This window comes from Petromyzon marinus, unplaced genomic scaffold (genome assembly GCF_048934315.1).
Source record: "Petromyzon marinus isolate PM22_M1 ecotype Great Lakes invasive population unplaced genomic scaffold, UKy_Petmar_22M1.pri1.0 PM_G_Scaffold_70, whole genome shotgun sequence".
Classification (NCBI taxonomy): domain Eukaryota; kingdom Metazoa; phylum Chordata; class Hyperoartia; order Petromyzontiformes; family Petromyzontidae; genus Petromyzon; species Petromyzon marinus.
Genome location: NW_027423025.1, coordinates 142,862 through 166,500, shown reverse-complemented (window position 1 = coordinate 166,500; position 23,639 = coordinate 142,862). Strand labels below are relative to the sequence as shown.

The following is a 23,639-nucleotide window of genomic DNA, read 5'->3' as shown; positions in this document are numbered from 1 at the left end:
TCACTCTGTAGGACAGGGGGAGATCACACAAACTCCACTCACTCACTCTGTAGGACAGGGGGAGATCACACAAACTCCACTCACTCTGTAGGACAGGGGGAGATCACACAAACTCCACTCACTCTGCAGGACAGGGGGAGATCACACAAACTCCACTCACTCACTCTGTTGGACAGGGGGAGATCACACAAACTCCACTCACTCACTCTGTAGGACAGGGGGAGATCACACAAACTCCACTCACTCTGTAGAACAGGGAGAGATCACACAAACTCCACTCACTCACTCTGTAGAACAGGGGAAATCACACAAACTCCACTCACTCACACTGTAGGACAGGGGGAGATCACACAAACTCCACTCACACTGTAGAACAGGGGGAGATCACACAAACTCCACACACTCACTCTGTAGAACAGGGGGGGATCACACAAACTCCACTCACTCTGTAGGACAGGGGGAGATCACAAACTCCACTCTCTCTGTAGGACAGGGAGAGATCACACAAACTCCACTCACTCACTCTGTAGAACAGGGGGAGATCACACAAACTCCACTCACTCACTCTGTAGGATAGGGGGAGATCACACAAACTCCACTCACTCTGTAGAACAGGGGGAGATCACACAAACTCCACTCACTCAATCTGTAGAACAGGGGGAGATCATACAAACTCCACTCACTCTGTAGTACAGGGGGAGATCACACAAACTCCACTCACTCTGTAGAACAGGGGGAGATCACACAAACTCCACTCACACACTCTGTAGGATAGGGGGAGATCATACAAACTCCACTCACACACTCTGTAGGACAGGGGGAGATCACACAAACTCCACTCACTCTGTGGAACAGGGGGAGATCACACAAACTCCACTCACTCACTCTGTAGGACAGGGGGAGATCACACAAACTCCACTCACTCTGTAGAACAGGGGGAGATCACACAAACTCCACTCACTCTGTAGGACTGGGGGAGATCACACAAACTCCACTCACTCTGTAGGACAGGGGGAGATCACACAAGCTCCACTCATTCACTCTGTAGGACCGGGGGAGATCACACAAACTCCACTCACACACTCTGTCGGACAGGGGGAGATTACACAAACTCCACTCACTCTGTAGGACAGGGAGTGATCACACAAACTCCACTCACTCACTCTGTAGTACAGGGGGAGATCACACAAACTCCACTCATTCACTCTGTAGGACAGGGGGAGATCATACAAACTCCACTCACTCTGTAAAACAGGGGGAGATCACACAAACTCCACACACTCCTTCTGTAGAACAGGGGGAGATCACACAAACTCTACTCACTCTGTAGGACAGTGGGAGATCATACAAACTCCACTCACTCACTGTAGAACAGGGGGAGATCACACAAACTCCACTCACTCTGTAGGACAGGGGGAGATCGCACAAATTCCACTCACTCTGTAGGACAGGGGGAGATCACACAAACTCCACTCACTCTGTAGGACTGGGGGAGATCACACAAACTCCACTCACTCTGTAGGACTGGGGGAGATCACACAAACTCCACTCACTCTGTAGGACAGGGGGAGATCACACAAACTCCACTCACTCACTCTGTAGGACAGGGGGAGATCACACAAACTCCACTCACTCTGTAGGACAGGGGGAGATCACACAAACTCCACTCACTCTGCAGGACAGGGGGAGATCACACAAACTCCACTCACTCACTCTGTTGGACAGGGGGAGATCACACAAACTCCACTCACTCACTCTGTAGGACAGGGGGAGATCACACAAACTCCACTCACTCTGTAGAACAGGGAGAGATCACACAAACTCCACTCACTCACTCTGTAGAACAGGGGGAAATCACACAAACTCCACTCACTCACTCTGTAGGACAGGGGGAGATCACACAAACTCCACTCACACTATAGAACAGGGGGAGATCACACAAACTCCACACACTCACTCTGTAGAACAGGGGGAGATCACACAAACTCCACTCACTCTGTAGGACAGGGGGAGATCACAAACTCCACTCTCTCTGTAGGACAGGGAGAGATCACACAAACTCCACTCACTCACTCTGTAGGACAGGGGGAGATCACACAAACTCCACTCACTCACTCTGTAGGACAGGGGGAGATCACACAAACTCCACTCACTCTGTAAAACAGGGGGAGATCACACAAACTCCACCCACTCACTCTGTAGGACAGGGGGAGATCACACAAACTCCACTCACTCACTGTAGGACAGGTGGAGATCACACAAACTCCACTCACACACTCTGTAGGACAGGGGGAGATCACACAAACTCCACACACTCTGTAGGACAGGGGGAGATCACACAAACTCCACTCACTCTGTAGAACAGGGGGAGATCACACAAACTCCACTCACACACTCTGTAGGACAGGGGGAGATCACACAAACTCCACTCACTCACTCTGTAGGACAGGGGGAGATCACACAAACTCCACTCACTCACTCTGTAGGACAGGGGTAGATCACACAAACTCCACTCACTCACTCTGTAGGACAGGGGGAGATCACACAAACTCCACTCACTCACTCTGTAGGACAGGGGGAGATCACACAAACTCCACTCACTCTGTAAAACAGGGGGAGATCACACAAACTTCACTCACTCACTCTGTAGAACAGGGGGAGATCACACAAACTCCACTCACTCACTCTGTAGGACAGGGGGAGATCACACAAACTCCACTCACTCTGTAGAACAGGGAGAGATCACACAAACTCCACTCACTCACTCTGTAGAACAGGGGGAAATCACACAAACTCCACTCACTCACTCTGTAGGACAGGGGGAGATCACACAAACTCCACTCACACTGTAGAACAGGGGGAGATCACACAAACTCCACACACTCACTCGGTAGAACAGGGGGAGATCACACAAACTCCACTCACTCTGTAGGACAGGGGGAGATCACAAACTCCACTCACTCTGTAGGACAGGGAGAGATCACACAAACTCCACTCACTCACTCTGTAGGACAGGGGGAGATCACACAAACTCCACTCACTCACTCTGTAGGACAGGGGGAGATCACACAAACTCCACTCACTCTGTAAAACAGGGGGAGATCACACAAACTCCACACACTCACTCTGTAGGACAGGGGGAGATCACACAAACTCCACTCACTCACTGTAGGACAGGGGGAGATCACACAAACTCCACTCACACACTCTGTAGGACAGGGGGAGATCACACAAACTCCACTCACTCTGTAGGACAGGGGGAGATCACACAAACTCCACTCACTCTGTAGGACAGGGGGAGATCACACAAACTCCACACACTCTGTAGGACAGGGGGAGATCACACAAACTCCACTCACTCACTCTGTAGGACAGGGGGAGATCACACAAACTCCACTCACTCACTCTGTAGGACAGGGGGAGATCACACAAACTCCACTCACTCTGTAAAACAGGGGGAGATCACACAAACTCCACTCACTCACTCTGTAGGGCAGGGGGAGATCACACAAACTCCACTCACTCTGTAGGACAGGGGGAGATCACACAAACTCCACTCACTCTGTAGGACAGGGGGAGATCACACAAACTCCACTCACTCACTCTGTAGGACAGGGGTAGATCACACAAACTCCACTCACTCACTCTGTAGGACAGGGGGAGATCACACAAACTCCACTCACTCACTCTGTAGGACAGGGGGAGATCACACAAACTCCACTCACTCTGTAAAACAGGGGGAGATCACACAAACTTCACTCACTCACTCTGTAGAACAGGGGGAGATCACACAAACTCCACTCACTCACTCTGTAGGACAGGGGGAGATCACACAAACTCCACTCACTCTGTAGAACAGGGAGAGATCACACAAACTCCACTCACTCACTCTGTAGAACAGGGGGAAATCACACAAACTCCACTCACTCACTCTGTAGGACAGGGGGAGATCACACAAACTCCACTCACACTGTAGAACAGGGGGAGATCACACAAACTCCACACACTCACTCGGTAGAACAGGGGGAGATCACACAAACTCCACTCACTCTGTAGGACAGGGGGAGATCACAAACTCCACTCACTCTGTAGGACAGGGAGAGATCACACAAACTCCACTCACTCACTCTGTAGGACAGGGGGAGATCACACAAACTCCACTCACTCACTCTGTAGGACAGGGGGAGATCACACAAACTCCACTCACTCTGTAAAACAGGGGGAGATCACACAAACTCCACACACTCACTCTGTAGGACAGGGGGAGATCACACAAACTCCACTCACTCACTGTAGGACAGGGGGAGATCACACAAACTCCACTCACACACTCTGTAGGACAGGGGGAGATCACACAAACTCCACTCACTCTGTAGGACAGGGGGAGATCACACAAACTCCACTCACTCTGTAGGACAGGGGGAGATCACACAAACTCCACACACTCTGTAGGACAGGGGGAGATCACACAAACTCCACTCACTCACTCTGTAGGACAGGGGGAGATCACACAAACTCCACTCACTCACTCTGTAGGACAGGGGGAGATCACACAAACTCCACTCACTCACTGTAGGACAGGTGGAGATCACACAAACTCCACTCACACACTCTGTAGGACAGGGGGAGATCACACAAACTCCACACACTCTGTAGGACAGGGGGAGATCACACAAACTCCACTCACTCTGTAGAACAGGGGGAGATCACACAAACTCCACTCACACACTCTGTAGGACAGGGGGAGATCACACAAACTCCACTCACTCACTCTGTAGGACAGGGGGAGATCACACAAACTCCACTCACTCACTCTGTAGGACAGGGGTAGATCACACAAACTCCACTCACTCACTCTGTAGGACAGGGGGAGATCACACAAACTCCACTCACTCACTCTGTAGGACAGGGGGAGATCACACAAACTCCACTCACTCTGTAAAACAGGGGGAGATCACACAAACTTCACTCACTCACTCTGTAGAACAGGGGGAGATCACACAAACTCCACTCACTCACTCTGTAGGACAGGGGGAGATCACACAAACTCCACTCACTCTGTAGAACAGGGAGAGATCACACAAACTCCACTCACTCACTCTGTAGAACAGGGGGAAATCACACAAACTCCACTCACTCACTCTGTAGGACAGGGGGAGATCACACAAACTCCACTCACACTGTAGAACAGGGGGAGATCACACAAACTCCACACACTCACTCGGTAGAACAGGGGGAGATCACACAAACTCCACTCACTCTGTAGGACAGGGGGAGATCACAAACTCCACTCACTCTGTAGGACAGGGAGAGATCACACAAACTCCACTCACTCACTCTGTAGGACAGGGGGAGATCACACAAACTCCACTCACTCACTCTGTAGGACAGGGGGAGATCACACAAACTCCACTCACTCTGTAAAACAGGGGGAGATCACACAAACTCCACACACTCACTCTGTAGGACAGGGGGAGATCACACAAACTCCACTCACTCACTGTAGGACAGGGGGAGATCACACAAACTCCACTCACACACTCTGTAGGACAGGGGGAGATCACACAAACTCCACTCACTCTGTAGGACAGGGGGAGATCACACAAACTCCACTCACTCTGTAGGACAGGGGGAGATCACACAAACTCCACACACTCTGTAGGACAGGGGGAGATCACACAAACTCCACTCACTCACTCTGTAGGACAGGGGGAGATCACACAAACTCCACTCACTCACTCTGTAGGACAGGGGGAGATCACACAAACTCCACTCACTCTGTAAAACAGGGGGAGATCACACAAACTCCACTCACTCACTCTGTAGGACAGGGGGAGATCACACAAACTCCACTCACTCTGTAGGACAGGGGGAGATCACACAAACTCCACTCACTCTGTAGGACAGGGGGAGATCACACAAACTCCACTCACTCACTCTGTAGGACAGGGGTAGATCACACAAACTCCACTCACTCACTCTGTAGGACAGGGGGAGATCACACAAACTCCACTCACTCACTCTGTAGGACAGGGGGAGATCACACAAACTCCACTCACTCTGTAAAACAGGGGGAGATCACACAAACTCCACTCACTCACTCTGTAGGACAGGGGGAGATCACACAAACTCCACTCACTCTGTAAAACAGGGGGAGATCACACAAACTCCACCCACTCACTCTGTAGGACAGGAGGAGATCACACAAACTCCACTCACTCACTGTAGGACAGGTGGAGATCACACAAACTCCACTCACACACTCTGTAGGACAGGGGGAGATCACACAAACTCCACACACTCTGTAGGACAGGGGGAGATCACACAAACTCCACTCACTCTGTAGAACAGGGGGAGATCACACAAACTCCACTCACACACTCTGTAGGACAGGGGGAGATCACACAAACTCCACTCACTCACTCTGTAGGACAGGGGGAGATCACACAAACTCCACTCACTCACTCTGTAGGACAGGGGTAGATCACACAAACTCCACTCACTCACTCTGTAGGACAGGGGGAGATCACACAAACTCCACTCACTCACTCTGTAGGACAGGGGGAGATCACACAAACTCCACTCACTCTGTAAAACAGGGGGAGATCACACAAACTTCACTCACTCACTCTGTAGAACAGGGGGAGATCACACAAACTCCACTCACTCACTCTGTAGGACAGGGGGAGATCACACAAACTCCACTCACTCTGTAGAACAGGGAGAGATCACACAAACTCCACTCACTCACTCTGTAGAACAGGGGGAAATCACACAAACTCCACTCACTCACTCTGTAGGACAGGGGGAGATCACACAAACTCCACTCACACTGTAGAACAGGGGGAGATCACACAAACTCCACACACTCACTCTGTAGAACAGGGGGAGATCACACAAACTCCACTCACTCTGTAGGACAGGGGGAGATCACAAACTCCACTCACTCTGTAGGACAGGGAGAGATCACACAAACTCCACTCACTCACTCTGTAGGACAGGGGGAGATCACACAAACTCCACTCACTCACTCTGTAGGACAGGGGGAGATCACACAAACTCCACTCACTCTGTAAAACAGGGGGAGATCACACAAACTCCACACACTCACTCTGTAGGACAGGGGGAGATCACACAAACTCCACTCACTCACTCTGTAGGACAGGGGGAGATCACACAAACTCCACTCACTCTGTAGGACAGGGGGAGATCACACAAACTCCACTCACTCTGTAAAACAGGGGGAGATCACACAAACTCCACACACTCACTCTGTAGGACAGGGGGAGATCACACAAACTCCACTCACTCACTGTAGGACAGGGGGAGATCACACAAACTCCACTCACACACTCTGTAGGACAGGGGGAGATCACACAAACTCCACTCACTCTGTAGGACAGGGGGAGATCACACAAACTCCACTCACTCTGTAAAACAGGGGGAGATCACACAAACTCCACTCACTCACTCTGTAGGACAGGGGGAGATCACACAAACTCCACTCACTCTGTAGGACAGGGGGAGATCACACAAACTCCACTCACTCTGTAGGACAGGGGGAGATCACACAAACTCCACTCACTCACTCTGTAGGACAGGGGTAGATCACACAAACTCCACTCACTCACTCTGTAGGACAGGGGGAGATCACACAAACTCCACTCACTCACTCTGTAGGACAGGGGGAGATCACACAAACTCCACTCACTCTGTAAAACAGGGGGAGATCACACAAACTTCACTCACTCACTCTGTAGAACAGGGGGAGATCACACAAACTCCACTCACTCACTCTGTAGGACAGGGGGAGATCACACAAACTCCACTCACTCTGTAGAACAGGGAGAGATCACACAAACTCCACTCACTCACTCTGTAGAACAGGGGGAAATCACACAAACTCCACTCACTCACTCTGTAGGACAGGGGGAGATCACACAAACTCCACTCACACTGTAGAACAGGGGGAGATCACACAAACTCCACACACTCACTCGGTAGAACAGGGGGAGATCACACAAACTCCACTCACTCTGTAGGACAGGGGGAGATCACAAACTCCACTCACTCTGTAGGACAGGGAGAGATCACACAAACTCCACTCACTCACTCTGTAGGACAGGGGGAGATCACACAAACTCCACTCACTCACTCTGTAGGACAGGGGGAGATCACACAAACTCCACTCACTCTGTAAAACAGGGGGAGATCACACAAACTCCACACACTCACTCTGTAGGACAGGGGGAGATCACACAAACTCCACTCACTCACTGTAGGACAGGGGGAGATCACACAAACTCCACTCACACACTCTGTAGGACAGGGGGAGATCACACAAACTCCACTCACTCTGTAGGACAGGGGGAGATCACACAAACTCCACTCACTCTGTAGGACAGGGGGAGATCACACAAACTCCACACACTCTGTAGGACAGGGGGAGATCACACAAACTCCACTCACTCACTCTGTAGGACAGGGGGAGATCACACAAACTCCACTCACTCACTCTGTAGGACAGGGGGAGATCACACAAACTCCACTCACTCTGTAAAACAGGGGGAGATCACACAAACTCCACTCACTCACTCTGTAGGACAGGGGGAGATCACACAAACTCCACTCACTCTGTAGGACAGGGGGAGATCACACAAACTCCACTCACTCTGTAGGACAGGGGGAGATCACACAAACTCCACTCACTCACTCTGTAGGACAGGGGGAGATCACACAAACTCCACTCACTCACTCTGTAGGACAGGGGGAGATCACACAAACTCCACTCACTCTGTAAAAAAGGGGGAGATCACACAAACTTCACTCACTCACTCTGTAGAACAGGGGGAGATCACACAAACTCTACTCACTCACTCTGTAGGACAGGGGGAGATCACACAAACTCCACTCACTCTGTAGAACAGGGAGAGATCACACAAACTCCACTCACTCACTCTGTAGAACAGGGGGAAATCACACAAACCCCACTCACTCACTCTGTAGGACAGGGGGAAATCACACAAACTCCACTCACACTGTAGAACAGGGGGAGATCACACAAACTCCACACACTCACTCTGTAGAACAGGGGGAGATCATACAAACTCCACTCACTGACTCTGTAGGACAGGGGGAGATCACACAAACTCCACTCACTCTGTAGAACAGGGGGAGATCACACAAACTCCACTCACTCTGTAGAACAGGGGGAGATCACACAAACTCCACTCACTCAATCTGTAGACCAGGGGGAGATCATACAAACTCCACTCACTCTGTAGTACAGGGGGTGATCACACAAACTCCACTCACTCTGTAGAACAGGGGGAGATCACACAAACTCCACTCACACACTCTGTAGGACAGGGGGAGATCATACAAACTCCACTCACACACTCTGTAGGACAGGGGGAGATCACACAAACTCCACTCACACTCACTCTGTGGAACAGGGGGAGATCACACAAACTCCACTCACTCTGTAGAACAGGGGGAGATCACACAAACTCCACTCACTCTGTAGAACAGGGGGAGATCACACAAACTCCACTCACTCTGTAGGACAGGGGGAGATCACACAAACTCCACTCACTCTGTAGGACAGGGGGAGATCACACAAACTCCACTCACTCACTCTGTAGGACAGGGGGAGATCACACAAACTCCACTCACTCTGTAGGACAGGGGGAGATCACACAAACTCCACTCACACACTCTGTAGGAAAGGGGGAGATCACACAAACTCCACTCACCCTGTAGGACAGGGGGAGATCACACAAGCTCCACTCATTCACTCTGTAGGACCGGGGGAGATCACACAAACTCCACTCACACACTCTGTCGGACAGGGGGAGATCACACAAACTCCACTCACTCTGTAGGACAGGGAGAGATCACACAAACTCCACTCACTCACTCTGTAGTACAGGGGGAGATCACACAAACTCCACTCATTCACTCTGTAGGACAGGGGGAGATCATACAAACTCCACTCACTCTGTAAAACAGGGGGAGATCACACAAACTACACACACTCCTTCTGTAGAACAGGGGGAGATCACACAAACTCTACTCACTCTGTAGGACAGGGGGAGATCATACAAACTCCACTCACTCACTGTAGAACAGGGGGAGATCACACAAACTCCACTCACTCTGTAGGACAGGGGGAGATCACACAAACTCCACTCACTCTGTAGGACAGGGGGAGATCACACAAACTCCACTCACTCTGTAGGACTGGGGGAGATCACACAAACTCCACTCACTCTGTAGGACAGGGGGAGATCACACAAACTCCACTCACTCACTCTGTAGGACAGGGGGAGATCACACAAACTCCACTCACTCACTCTGTAGGACAGGGGGAGATCACACAAACTCCACTCACTCTGTAAAACAGGGGGAGATCACACAAACTCCACTCACTCACTCTGTAGGACAGGGGGAGATCACACAAACTCCACTCACTCTGTAGGACAGGGGGAGATCACACAAACTCCACTCACTCTGTAGGACAGGGGGAGATCACACAAACTCCACTCACTCACTCTGTTGGACAGTGGGAGATCACACAAACTCCACTCACTCTGTAAAACAGGGGCAGATCACACAAACTTCACTCACTCACTCTGTAGAACAGGGGGAGATCACACAAACTCCACTCACTCACTCTGTAGGACAGGGGGAGATCACACAAACTCCACTCACACTGTAGAACAGGGGGAGATCACACAAACTCCACACACTCACTCTGTAGAACAGGGGGAGATCACACAAACTCCACTCACTCTGTAGGACAGGGGGAGATCACAAACTCCACTCACTCTGTAGGACAGGGAGAGATCACACAAACTCCACTCACTCACTCTGTAGGACAGGGGGAGATCACACAAACTCCACTCACTCACTCTGTAGGACAGGGGGAGATCACACAAACTCCACTCACTCTGTAAAACAGGGGGAGATCACACAAACTCCACACACTCACTCTGTAGGACAGGGGGAGATCACACAAACTCCACTCACTCACTGTAGGACAGGGGGAGATCACACAAACTCCACTCACACACTCTGTAGGACAGGGGGAGATCACACAAACTCCACTCACTCACTCTGTAGGACAGGGGGAGATCACACAAACTCCACTCACTCTGTAAAACAGGGGGAGATCACACAAACTCCACACACTCACTCTGTAGGACAGGGGGAGATCACACAAACTCCACTCACTCACTGTAGGACAGGGGGAGATCACACAAACTCCACTCACACACTCTGTAGGACAGGGGGAGATCACACAAACTCCACTCACTCTGTAGGACAGGGGGAGATCACACAAACTCCACACACTCTGTAGGACAGGGGGAGATCACACAAACTCCACTCACTCTGTAGAACAGGGGGAGATCACACAAACTCCACTCACACACTCTGTAGGACAGGGGGAGATCACACAAACTCCACACACTCTGTAGAACACGGGGAGATCACACAAACTCCACTCACTCTGTAGGACAGGGGGAGATCACACAAACTCCACTCACTCTGTAGAACACGGGGAGATCACACAAACTCCACTCACTCTGTAGAACAGGGGGAGATCACACAAACTCCACTCACTCACTCTGTAGGACAGGGGGAGATCACACAAACTCCACACACTCTGTAGGACAGGGGGAGATCACACAAACATCCCTCGCCATGACCCCCCCTCTCCCGTGTCTCAGCTGTGCTCAGCGCTCCGTCGTTCACCCTGAGGCTCGACAAACTGACGCTGGGGAAGGAGAAGGAGGGCGATGGTCATGGTGAGGAGGAGAAGGATGAGGAGTGCGGTGTTGTGGGTGACGATGAAGACAACGACGATGATGGCTACAACGACAACGACGATGACGATGTCCGTGACGGCGGTGATGACGACCGCCGTGACTATAACGTTGAGGTCGATGGCGACGACTTCGACGACGATGACGATGGCCGTGACGGCGGTGACGATGACCGCCGTGACGACGACGTCGAGGTCGATGGCGACAACCTCGACGACGATGGTCCTGGGGAGGCTGGGGAGTTGGAGGCAGTGGTTGACGGAGAGCCGGAGGTGTGGAGGCTGTCGTTGTTGGTCTCCGTCGGGCGTGGGTTGAGGACGCTGGTGTCCCACGACGTGGAGTTCCACCATCAGGTTGACATCTCGACAAGAGGCGGCGTTCGACGCACGGTGAGAGGTTGCCGGAGTTGTGACGGGGGTCGGGAGGTTGTGGCGGGAGATGTGTGTGGTTGAGTGGGTGGGTGGCGATGCTGCTGCTACTGATGATGATGATGCTACCAATGACACTACTACTGATGATGCTACTACTACTGATGATGATGCTGTTGCTGCTACTACTACTGCTGCTACTACTGATGATTATGATGATGCTTACTGCCAGGAGCGCTTCATCGGATGCCGGTACCAACACCAAATGATGCTTCTGCCGGGACGCGAGGATGAGTACTGCGTCCGCGTGAGAATGGTAGCCGACTTCCCACGGTGGAAGGCAGGGGAGTGGTCTCCATTGTCGTGTGTCTCCGTCCCTCCACCACACAGCACCGTGGGTGAGTGGGTGGCTGGGTGAATGAGTGAGAGGTATTTTTGTGCGTGTGAAGTGGGTCTCTGTGTGAGTAGCCTTGTGGGTCTCTATGAGTGGTCTATGGGTCTCTGTGTGAGTAGTCTATGGGTCTCTATGAGTAGTCTATGGGTCTCTGTGTGAGTAGTCTATGGGTCTCTATGAGTAGTCTATGGGTCTCTGCGTGAGTAATCTATGGGTCTCTGCGTGAGTAGTCTATGGGTCTCTGTGTGAGTAGTCTATGGGTCTCTGTGTGAGTAGTCTATGGGTCTCTATGAGTAGTCTATGGGTCTCTGTGTGAGTAGTCTATGGGTCTCTATGAGTAGTCTATGGGTCTCTGCGTGAGTAATCTATGGGTCTCTGCGTGAGTAGTCTATGGGTCTCTGTGTGAGTAGTCTATGGGTCTCTGTGTGAGTAGTCTATGGGTCTCTATGAGTAGTCTATGGGTCTCTGCGTGAGTAGTCTATGGGTCTCTGCGTGAGTAGTCTATGGGTCTCTGCGTGAGTAGTCTATGGGTCTCTGTGTGAATAGTCTATGGGTCTCTGTGCGACTAGTCTATGGGTCTCTGTGTGAGTGGTCTATGGGTCTCTATGAGTAGTCTTTGGGTCTCTGCGTGAGAAGTCTATGGGTCTCTGTGCGAGTAGTCTATGGGTCTCTGTGTGAGTAGTCTATGGGTCTCTGTGAGTAGTCTATGGGTGTCTGTGTGAGTAGTTTATGGGTCTCTATGAGTAGTCTATGGGTCTCTATGAGTAGTCTATGGGTCTCTATGAGTAGTCTATGGGTCTCTGTGTGGTCTTCCCACCCAGCCCCTCGTGTGGGTGTCGACACGGACGGCCAGGTCACGGCGGTCGTCGGCCAGAAGGTGGCGATGCTGCGCTGCGTCCTGTGGGGAGCGGCCGTGGTGGTGGTGCAGGCCAACTGGCTGAAGGCCTCCCGTGACTATGTCTGGGCGGGGGCCAATTTGGCCACGCTCAGCCCGCTGCACGGCACGGCGTACTCCAACTCGTCCCTCGCGGGCCGACTAAGGTTCCACGTTGGGGGGCCTCCCGGCGACGTCTCGCTGGAGCTGCTGGACGTGCAGGCTGGCGACGGGGGCCTCTTCCTCTGCCACGTGGCCACCTTCCCCCACGGCAACTACGAGGGGAGGGTCAGCCTCTCTGTCATCGGTGAGGATTGGCACTGCCCCACGCAGAGACCCATAGACTCATCACGCAGAGACCCATAGACTCATCACGCAGAGACCCATAGACTCATCACGCAGAGACCCATAGACTACTCACGCAGACACCCATAGACTACTCACAGAGAGACCCATAGACTACTCACACAGAGACCCATAGACTCACACAGAGACTCATAGACTACTCGCACAGAGACCCATCGACTACTCACACAGAGACCCATAGACTACTCACACAGAGACCCATAGACTCATCACACAGACACCCATAGACTACTCACACAGAGACCCATAGACTCATCACACAGAGACCCATAGACTCATCACGCAGAGACCCATAGACTACTCACGCAGACACCCATAGACTACTCACACAGAGACCCATAGACTCATCACGCAGAGATCCATAGACTACTCACACAGAGACTCATAGACTACTCACGCAGAGACCCATAGACTCATCACGCAGAGATCCATAGATTACTCATACAGAGACCCATAGACTACTCACGCAGAGACCCATAGACTCATCACGCAGAGATCCATAGACTACTCACGCAGAGACCCATAGACTACTCACGCAGAGACCCATAGACTACTCACACAGAGACCCATAGACTACTCACACAGAGACCCATAGACTACTCACACAGAGACCCATAGACTCACACAGAGACTCATAGACTACTCACACAGAGACCCATAGACTACTCACACAGAGACCCATAGACTCATCACACAGACACCCATAGACTACTCACACAGAGACCCATAGACTCATCACACAGAGACCCATAGACTCATCACACAGACACCCATAGACTACTCACACAGAGACCCATAGACTCATCACACAGAGACCCATAGACTCATCACGCAGAGACCCATAGACTACTCACGCAGAGACCCATAGACTACTCACACAGAGACCCATAGACTACTCACACAGAGACCCATAGACTCATCACACAGAGACCCATAGACTCATCACACAGACACCCATAGACTACTCACGCAGACACCCATAGACTACTCATAGAGATCCATAGACTACTCACACAGACACCCATAGACTACTCACTCAGAGACCCATAGACTCACCACACAGAGACCCATAGACTCATCACGCAGACACCCATAGACTACTCACGCAGAGACCCATAGACTACTCACATAGAGACCCATAGACTACTCACACAGAGACCCATAGACTACTCACACAGAGACCCATAGACTACTCACACAGAGACCCATAGACTCATCACATAGAGACCCATAGACTACTCACACAGAGACCCATAGACTACTCACACAGAGACCCATAGACTCACACAGAGACTCATAGACTACTCACACAGAGACCCATAGACTACTCACACAGAGACCCATAGACTACTCACACAGAGACCCATAGACTCATCACACAGTCACCCATAGACTACTCACACAGAGACCCATAGACTCATCACACAGAGACCCATAGACTACTCACACAGACACCCATAGACTACTCACACAGAGACCCATAGACTCATCACACAGACACCCATAGACTACTCACACAGAGACCCATAGACTCATCACACAGAGACCCATAGACTCATCACGCAGAGACCCATAGACTACTCACGCAGAGACCCATAGACTACTCACACAGAGACCCATAGACTCATCACGCAGAGATCCATAGACTACTCACACAGAGACCCATAGACTACTCACGCAGAGACCCATAGAACGCAGAGATCCATAGACTACTCACGCAGAGACCCATAGACTACTCACGCAGAGACCCATAGACTACTCACACAGAGACCCATAGACTACTCACACAGAGACCCATAGACTCATCACACAGAGACCCATAGACTCATCACGCAGAGACCCATAGACTCATCACACAGATACCCATAGACTACTCACGCAGACACCCATAGACTACTCATAGAGACCCATAGACTACTCACACAGACACCCATAGACTACTCACTCAGAGACCCATAGACTCACCACACAGAGACCCATAGACTCATCACGCAGACACCCATAGACTACTCACACAGAGACCCATAGTCTACTCACTCAGAGACCCATAGACTCACCACACAGAGACCCATAGACTCATCACACAGACACCCATAGACTACTCACGCAGAGACCCATAGACTACTCACATAGAGACCCATAGACTACTCACACAGAGACCCATAGACTACTCACACAGAGACCCATAGACTACTCACACAGAGACCCACACACTACTCACACAGAGACCCACACATTACTCACACAGAGACCCATAGACTACTCACACAGAGACCCATAGACTCATCACATAGAGACCCATAGACTACTCACACAGAGACCCATAGACTACTCACACAGAGACCCATAGACTCACACAGAGACTCATAGACTACTCACACAGAGACCCATAGACTACTCACACAGAGACCCATAGACTACTCACACAGAGACCCATAGACTCATCACACAGTCACCCATAGACTACTCACACAGAGACCCATAGACTCATCACACAGAGACCCATAGACTACTCACACAGACACCCATAGACTACTCACACAGAGACCCATAGACTCATCACACAGACACCCATAGACTACTCACACAGAGACCCATAGACTCATCACACAGAGACCCATAGACTCATCACGCAGAGACCCATAGACTACTCACGCAGAGACCCATAGACTACTCACACAGAGACCCATAGACTCATCACGCAGAGATCCATAGACTACTCACACAGAGACCCATAGACTACTCACGCAGAGACCCATAGAACGCAGAGATCCATAGACTACTCACGCAGAGACCCATAGACTACTCACGCAGAGACCCATAGACTACTCACACAGAGACCCATAGACTACTCACACAGAGACCCATAGACTCATCACACAGAGACCCATAGACTCATCACGCAGAGACCCATAGACTCATCACACAGATACCCATAGACTACTCACGCAGACACCCATAGACTACTCATAGAGACCCATAGACTACTCACACAGACACCCATAGACTACTCACTCAGAGACCCATAGACTCACCACACAGAGACCCATAGACTCATCACGCAGACACCCATAGACTACTCACACAGAGACCCATAGTCTACTCACTCAGAGACCCATAGACTCACCACACAGAGACCCATAGACTCATCACACAGACACCCATAGACTACTCACGCAGAGACCCATAGACTACTCACATAGAGACCCATAGACTACTCACACAGAGACCCATAGACTACTCACACAGAGACCCATAGACTACTCACACAGAGACCCATAGACTCATCACACAGAGACCCATAGACTCATCACATAGAGACCCATAGACTCATCACGCAGAGACCCATAGACTACTCACGCAGAGACCCATAGACTCATCACACAGAGACCCATAGACTCATCACGCAGAGACCCATAGACTCATCACACAGACACCCATAGACTACTCATAGAGACCCATAGACTACTCACACAGACACCCATAGACTACTCACTCAGAGACCCATAGACTCACCACACAGAGACCCATAGACTCATCACGCAGACACCCATAGACTACTCACACAGAGACCCATAGACTACTCACTCAGAGACCCATAGACTGATCACATAGAGACCCATAGACTCATCACGCAGAGACCCATAGACTAGTCACACAGAGACTCATAGACTACTCACACAGACACCCATAGACTACTCACACAGAGACCCATAGACTACTCACACAGAGACCCAGAGACTCATCACGCAGACACCCATAGACTACTCAAACAGGCGTTACTATAAAGATTTCCAAAATTCTAAACAAACATAAGATCCAGGTCCGGTTCAATACAGTACACAAAATTCGTGATCTGATCCCATCCGTGAAGGATGTCATTCCTGATTTACAGTACCCCGGGGTTTACAAATTGAGTTGTACCTGCGGTGATTGCTATATCGGGGAGACAAAGCGACATGTCTCTGACCGAATTCGCGAGCACAAATCAGATTTGAAACACGGCAAAACGAATTCTTCTGCCGTGGCTGATCACTGTTACAACGCTGTGGGGGATCACGATATAATTTTCTCCGATACCAAGGTTCTTTGCATCCCACGGGCTTTTATCAGAGATTTGTTCATGAAGCAATTCAGATCTACAAACACAGACACAATTTCAACCGAGAGGATGGTTTCAAATTAAGCAACCATTGGAAAGATGTTCTAAATTGAACTAAACATTAAAATAATTTCAATGGTACAGTATATTTTTCAAGTAGTGGTACCCCAAACTTTCGCAGCTTTTATAAATTCCCTTTTCACACCATCAATAGGTAAACTCCCCCTCCCCCCCCTTCCCCCCCGCGCCAAACGGCAAGTCCACCCGCACGTACACCACCTCTTTCCTAAAATCCGCCAATCAAATGCTAATTTTTATGCTAATTTCTTTGTCAGAACACCTTGTTTGCTCGCACACAGCTTAAAGGTCCGCTGTCTGAGCGTGGTTGTGTTTCGCTAAATTCTCCTGTTTGATTTGTACTAGGTGCCTCGGTGAATGTATATGCTCTGATTTTAACATAGCTATTTCTGCGACCAGTTACAAGCTAATCACTCAGCTATTTCAATGCTAAATTCTATGCTAATTACTTTGTCAAGGGGTACCTCTGTGGATGTGTATACTTTAATTTAGCTATTTCAATGAGCCATTTCATTGCTAAATTATATGCTAATTCCTTTGTCAAGGCGCTTGGTCTTCTTTATCTTCTCACACAGCTTAAAGGTCGTGATCTAAGCGTGGCTTCTCTCACTCCAGCGCTGTCCTCCAGACAGTCTCGTCCCTTCACCTGATGAAGGCCGCTTGTGTTGTGGCCGAAACGTCGTGATTTTTTGTTATTTTATTTTCACCTACGTGACTTTACCCAATAGAACCAAAGAGTACCCATAGACTCATCACACAGAGACCCATAGACTCATCACACAGACACCCATAGACTACTCACACAGAGACCCATAGACTACTTACACAGAGACCCATAGACTACTCACACAGACACCCATAGACTCATCACACAGACACCCATAGACTACTCACACAGAGACCCATAGACTACTCACACAGACAGCCATAGACTACTCACACAGACACCCATAGACTACTCACACAGACACCCATAGACTACTCACACAGAGACCCATAGACTACTCACACAGACACCCATAGACTACTCACACAGACACCCATAGACTACTCACACAGAGACCCATAGACTTCTCACACAGAGACCCATAGACTACTCACACAGACACCCATAGACTACTCACACAGACACCCATAGACTACTCACACAGAGACCCATAGACTTCTCACACAGAGACCCATAGACTACTCACACAGACACCCATATACTACTCACACAGAGACCCATAGACTCATCACGCAGACACCCATAGACTACTCACACAGAGACCCATAGACTCACACAGAGACCCAAAGCTCATCTTCTGCAGATGTAGATGCCACTGGTTCTTCACGTTCAGCAGATGTAGATGCCACTTGTTCTTCACGTTCTGCAGATGTAGATGCCACTGGTTCTTCACGTTCAGCAGATGTAGATGCCACTGGTTCTTCACGCTCTGCAGATGTAGATACCACTGGTTCTTCACGTTCAGCAGATGTAGATGCCACTGGTTCTTCACGTTCTACAGATGTAGATGCCACTAATTCTTCACGTTCTGCAAATGTAGATGTCACTGGTTCTTCATGTTCTACAGATGTAGATGCCACTAATTCTTCACGTTCTACAGATGTAGATGCCACTGGTTCTTCACGTTCTCCAGATGTAGATGCCACTGGTTCTTCACGTTCTGCAGATGTAGATGCCACTGGTTCTTCACGTTCTACAGATGTAGATGCCACTAATTCTTCATGTTCAGCAGATGTAGATGCCACTGGTTCTTCACGTTCTACAGATGTAGATGCCGCTGGTTCTTCACGCTCTGCAGATTTAGATGCCACTTGTTCTTCACGTTCTGCAGATGTAGATGCCACTAGTTCTTCACGTTCTGGAGATGTAGAATGCACTTGTTCTTCACGTTCTACAAATGTAGATGCCACTGGTTCTTCAACTTCTGGAGATGTAGATGCCACTGGTTCTTCACGTTCTACATATATAGATGCCACTGGTTCTTCAACTTCTGGAGATGTAGATGCCACTGGTTCTTCACGTTCTACAGATGTAGATGCCACTGGTTCTTCACCTTCTGGAGATGTAGATGCCACTGGTTCTTTACGTTCTGCAGATGTACATGTCACTGTTTTTTCGTATTCTGTTGATGTTAATGTCACTGGTTCTTCTCGTTTTGCAGATGTAGATGCCACTGGTTCTTCAACTTCTGGAGATGTAGATGCCACTGGTTCTTCACGTTCTACAAATGTAGATGCCACTGGTTCTTCACGTTCTACAGATGTAGATGGCACTGGTTCTTCACGTTCTACAGATGTAGATGCCACTGGTTCTTCACGTTCTACAGATGTAGATGCCACTGGTTCTTCACCTTCTGTAGATGTAGATGCCACTGATTCTTTACGTTCTGCAGATGTACATGTCACTGGTTTTTCGTATTCTGTTGATGTTAATGTCACTGGTTCTTCTCGTTTTGCAGATGTAGATGCCACTGGTTCTTCACATTCTACAAATGTAGATGGCATTGGCTCTTCACGTTCTACAGATGTAGATGCCACTGGTTCTTCACGTTCTACAAATGTAGATGCCACTGGTTCTTCACGTTCTACAGACATAGATGCCACTGGTTCTTCACGTTCTACCGATGTAGACGCCACTGGTTCTTCACGTTCAGCAGATGTAGATGCCACTGGTTCTTCACGTTCTGCAGATGTAGATGCCACTGGTTCTTCACGTTCTACAGATGTAGATGCCACTGGTTCTTCACGTTCTACCGATGTAGACGCCACTGGTTCTTCACGTTCTACAGATGTAGACGCCACTGGCTCTTCACGTTCTACAAATGTAGATGCCACTGGTTCTTCACGTTCTACAGATGTAGATGCCACTGGTTCTTCACGTTCTACAGATGTAGACGCCACTGGTTCTTCACGCTCTACAGATGTAGATGCCACTGGTTCTTCACCTTCTGGAGATGTAGATGCCACTGGTTCTTCACGTTCTACAGATGTAGATGCCACTGGTTCTTCACGTTCTACAGATGTAGATCCCACTGGATCTTCACGTTCTACCGATGTAGACGCCACCACCGCCGTCTGTTGCACGCCGGTTGAACTCACGACTTTCGGTCCGAACAGGCAACTGGACACACGAACAGGTTTGTTCGCATCTCTGAGTGTTGCACGTGTGTGTGTGTCCGTGTACGTGTGTGTGTGTCCGTGTACGTGTGTGTGTGTGTCCGTGTACGTGTGTGTGTGTCCGTGTGTGTGTGTGTTGGTGCGTGTGTGTCCGTGTACGTGTGTGTGTGCGTGTGTTTGTGTGTTGGTGCATGTGTGTCCGTGTACGTGTGTGTGTGTGTTGGTGCATGTGTGTACGTGTGCATGCATGTGTGTGTGTGTTGGTGCGTGTGTGTACGTGTGTGTGTGCATGCAGGTGTGTTGGTGCGTGTCTGTCTGTGTGCGTGTGCATACATGTCTGTCCGTGTGCGTGTGCATGCATGTCTGTCCGTGTGTGTGTGTGCATGTATGTGTCTTGGTGCGTGTCTGTACGTGTGTGTGTGCATGCAGGTGTGTTGGTGCGTGTCTGTCCGTGTGCGTGTGCATGCATATCTGTGCGTGTGTGCGTGTGTGCGTGCATGCACGTGTGCATGTGCGTGTGTGCGTGCTTGTTCGTGTGTGTGTGTGTCCGTGTGTGTGCGTTTGTGCGTGTGTGTGTGTGTCCCTGTTCTGCCCACCCATCCCCTCGTTTGTCACAATCACGGCCTTCACAGCTGCTGACACTCGCTAACGGCACCCGCCCCGACAGTCCGCCAGGGCCTTCACGGCGTCCGTCCCTCCGTCTCGCTCCCTCGACCCGCAACGCCTGGGTGCGAGCGCCGCGAGCCTCAAAGCGCACCTAGCCTGGCGCGTGTCATCACCGCGACGGTTGTCGTCGTCGTGCTACGGCGGCACGCTGACGCCACGCGGGGGATCGTTGTTGTGCCACGCAGGGAAGGCGGCGGCGGCGGCGGGCCGGGCCAGCTGGGCCGCTCCGGCCACAATCCTCGGCGTGTGCCTCGCCCTGGTGGCCACGCTGCTGCTGCTGATGCCGCTGCTCTACCGCCGCCGACGCCGCCGCCGCTGCCGGCAGCGTCGGCGTCGTCACGAGCCCTGGGGCCCCACGGAGGGTCCCCCCACGCTCCCCAAGACACCGTGGAGAAACGCGGAGGGCCACCGTGGCTGCTTGCTAGCGCTGGAGAGTGGCAACAAGGCGGATGAGGGGCTGCACGGGTTCCCGCCGCAGCCTCTGCACCAAGACGGCGGAGCTGGAAGCTACGGCTATGCGGTGAGGAGGGGTGGGTGGTGAGTTGAGCGGTGAGCGGCGAGTGAGTGTCCGCCCACATCACCGATGCTCCTGCTTAGGCTGAGTGAGCGATCTGCTTCTGGCCACCCCAGTGGGTGGGGGGGGGGTGGGGTCGGTCACCGTCTCTCTAATTTATTCCGACCCCCGCAGGTTTTCACAGACGAAGATGACGACGAGGCGAGGGAGGAAGATTTTTGAGAAGCGGGGTGGGGTGGGGGGGGGTGGAGGAACGAGAGTGCTCCACCTGGGAGTGCTCTGCCTTGGAGTGCTTCACCTTGGAGTGCTCCACCTTGGAGTGCTCCGCCTTGGAGTGCTCCACCTTGGAGTGCTCCACCTTGGAGTGCTCCGCCTTGCCGTGCTCCACCTTGGAGTGCTCCGCCTTGCCGTGGTTGCCGGCGGCAACGCCGGGGCTTGTCGCTTTGCGAGCGGGTGAACCCCCCCCCGAAAGAAGCAAGAATATTTGTTGTTGTTGTTTGATCCCAACTGAGCGATGTTTTTCAGCGTTGGGGGATATTTGCCTCGTGCCGGTTACAATCGGTGCCCCGAGTTTGGCTTTTCACTTTTTTTTTTGGGTGGGGTGGGGGTGGGGGTGGGAATTTTGTTTTACGAAAGAGCTCTCCGTTACCGGACGCAGTTTTTTGTTATTTTATTTTGGCCTTCGCGACGGTCTCTCACCTCCCAGCGCTTTCCCCCGGCGTTGTGCCGCTGGACGGGAGGCGACTGGGCGTCGTGCCAGGGAGCCAGGGGGGTGGGGTGGGGTGGGGGGAGAATTTAAATTCGCCCTCGCCGGGGGTCGACGAGCGGCGACATCGGCACGGTCCGTCACGACGTCCGGCACCGAGAGGGAGTTCCGCGTGTTTATATTATTGTTTTACCGGGGCGACAGGCGGCGTCACGATGGCGCGTACAACGTCGTGAGCCTTCGTGCGCCACGTCAGCGTCTCGGTTTTTTTATTTCTCCCCGAACCCGGCCAGTTTCATCGGCCGCTCCCACGATGCCGCAGCACTTTCGTAGTTTGACGCTGTTGGTTTTCGGCGAGCCGATATCATCCGGGTTAGATTGTGTGAATGAATAAATGCACAAATGTGGCTGTCGCCTGACGAAGCTGGTTGTTGTGATTGCTGGCGAAATGTCACGGTATCCAGAGTGCTCGCTAACCCACCAGTGTGCTGTACTAGTGTACTACACTACACTATGCATTACACTATATACTACACTATATACTACTATACACTACACTATATACTACACTATACTATACACTACACTATACACTACACTATACATTACACTATACACTA

General features: G+C 51.1%; 1 protein-coding gene across 3 annotated transcripts in view; it reads left to right on the top strand.

Moving 5' to 3' along the window:
* The window catches only part of LOC142920250 (uncharacterized), a 160,050-nt gene extending 136,612 nt beyond the window's left edge, over positions 1-23,438 (top strand). The window contains exons 4-9 of one of the 3 annotated variants that reach the window (XM_076062759.1): positions 11,733-12,217; positions 12,429-12,594; positions 13,412-13,771; positions 20,476-21,153; positions 21,985-22,319; positions 22,488-23,438. In XM_076062759.1, the coding sequence (XP_075918874.1) occupies positions 11,733-12,217; positions 12,429-12,594; positions 13,412-13,771; positions 20,476-21,153; positions 21,985-22,319; positions 22,488-22,535 (2,072 nt within the window). In that variant the 3' untranslated portion in view covers positions 22,536-23,438. The remainder of the gene's footprint in view (positions 1-11,732; positions 12,218-12,428; positions 12,595-13,411; positions 13,772-20,475; positions 21,154-21,984; positions 22,320-22,487) is intronic. The other 2 variants (XM_076062760.1, XM_076062761.1) reach the window with 2 other exon arrangements.
* Positions 23,439-23,639: the final 201 nt, after the last annotated feature.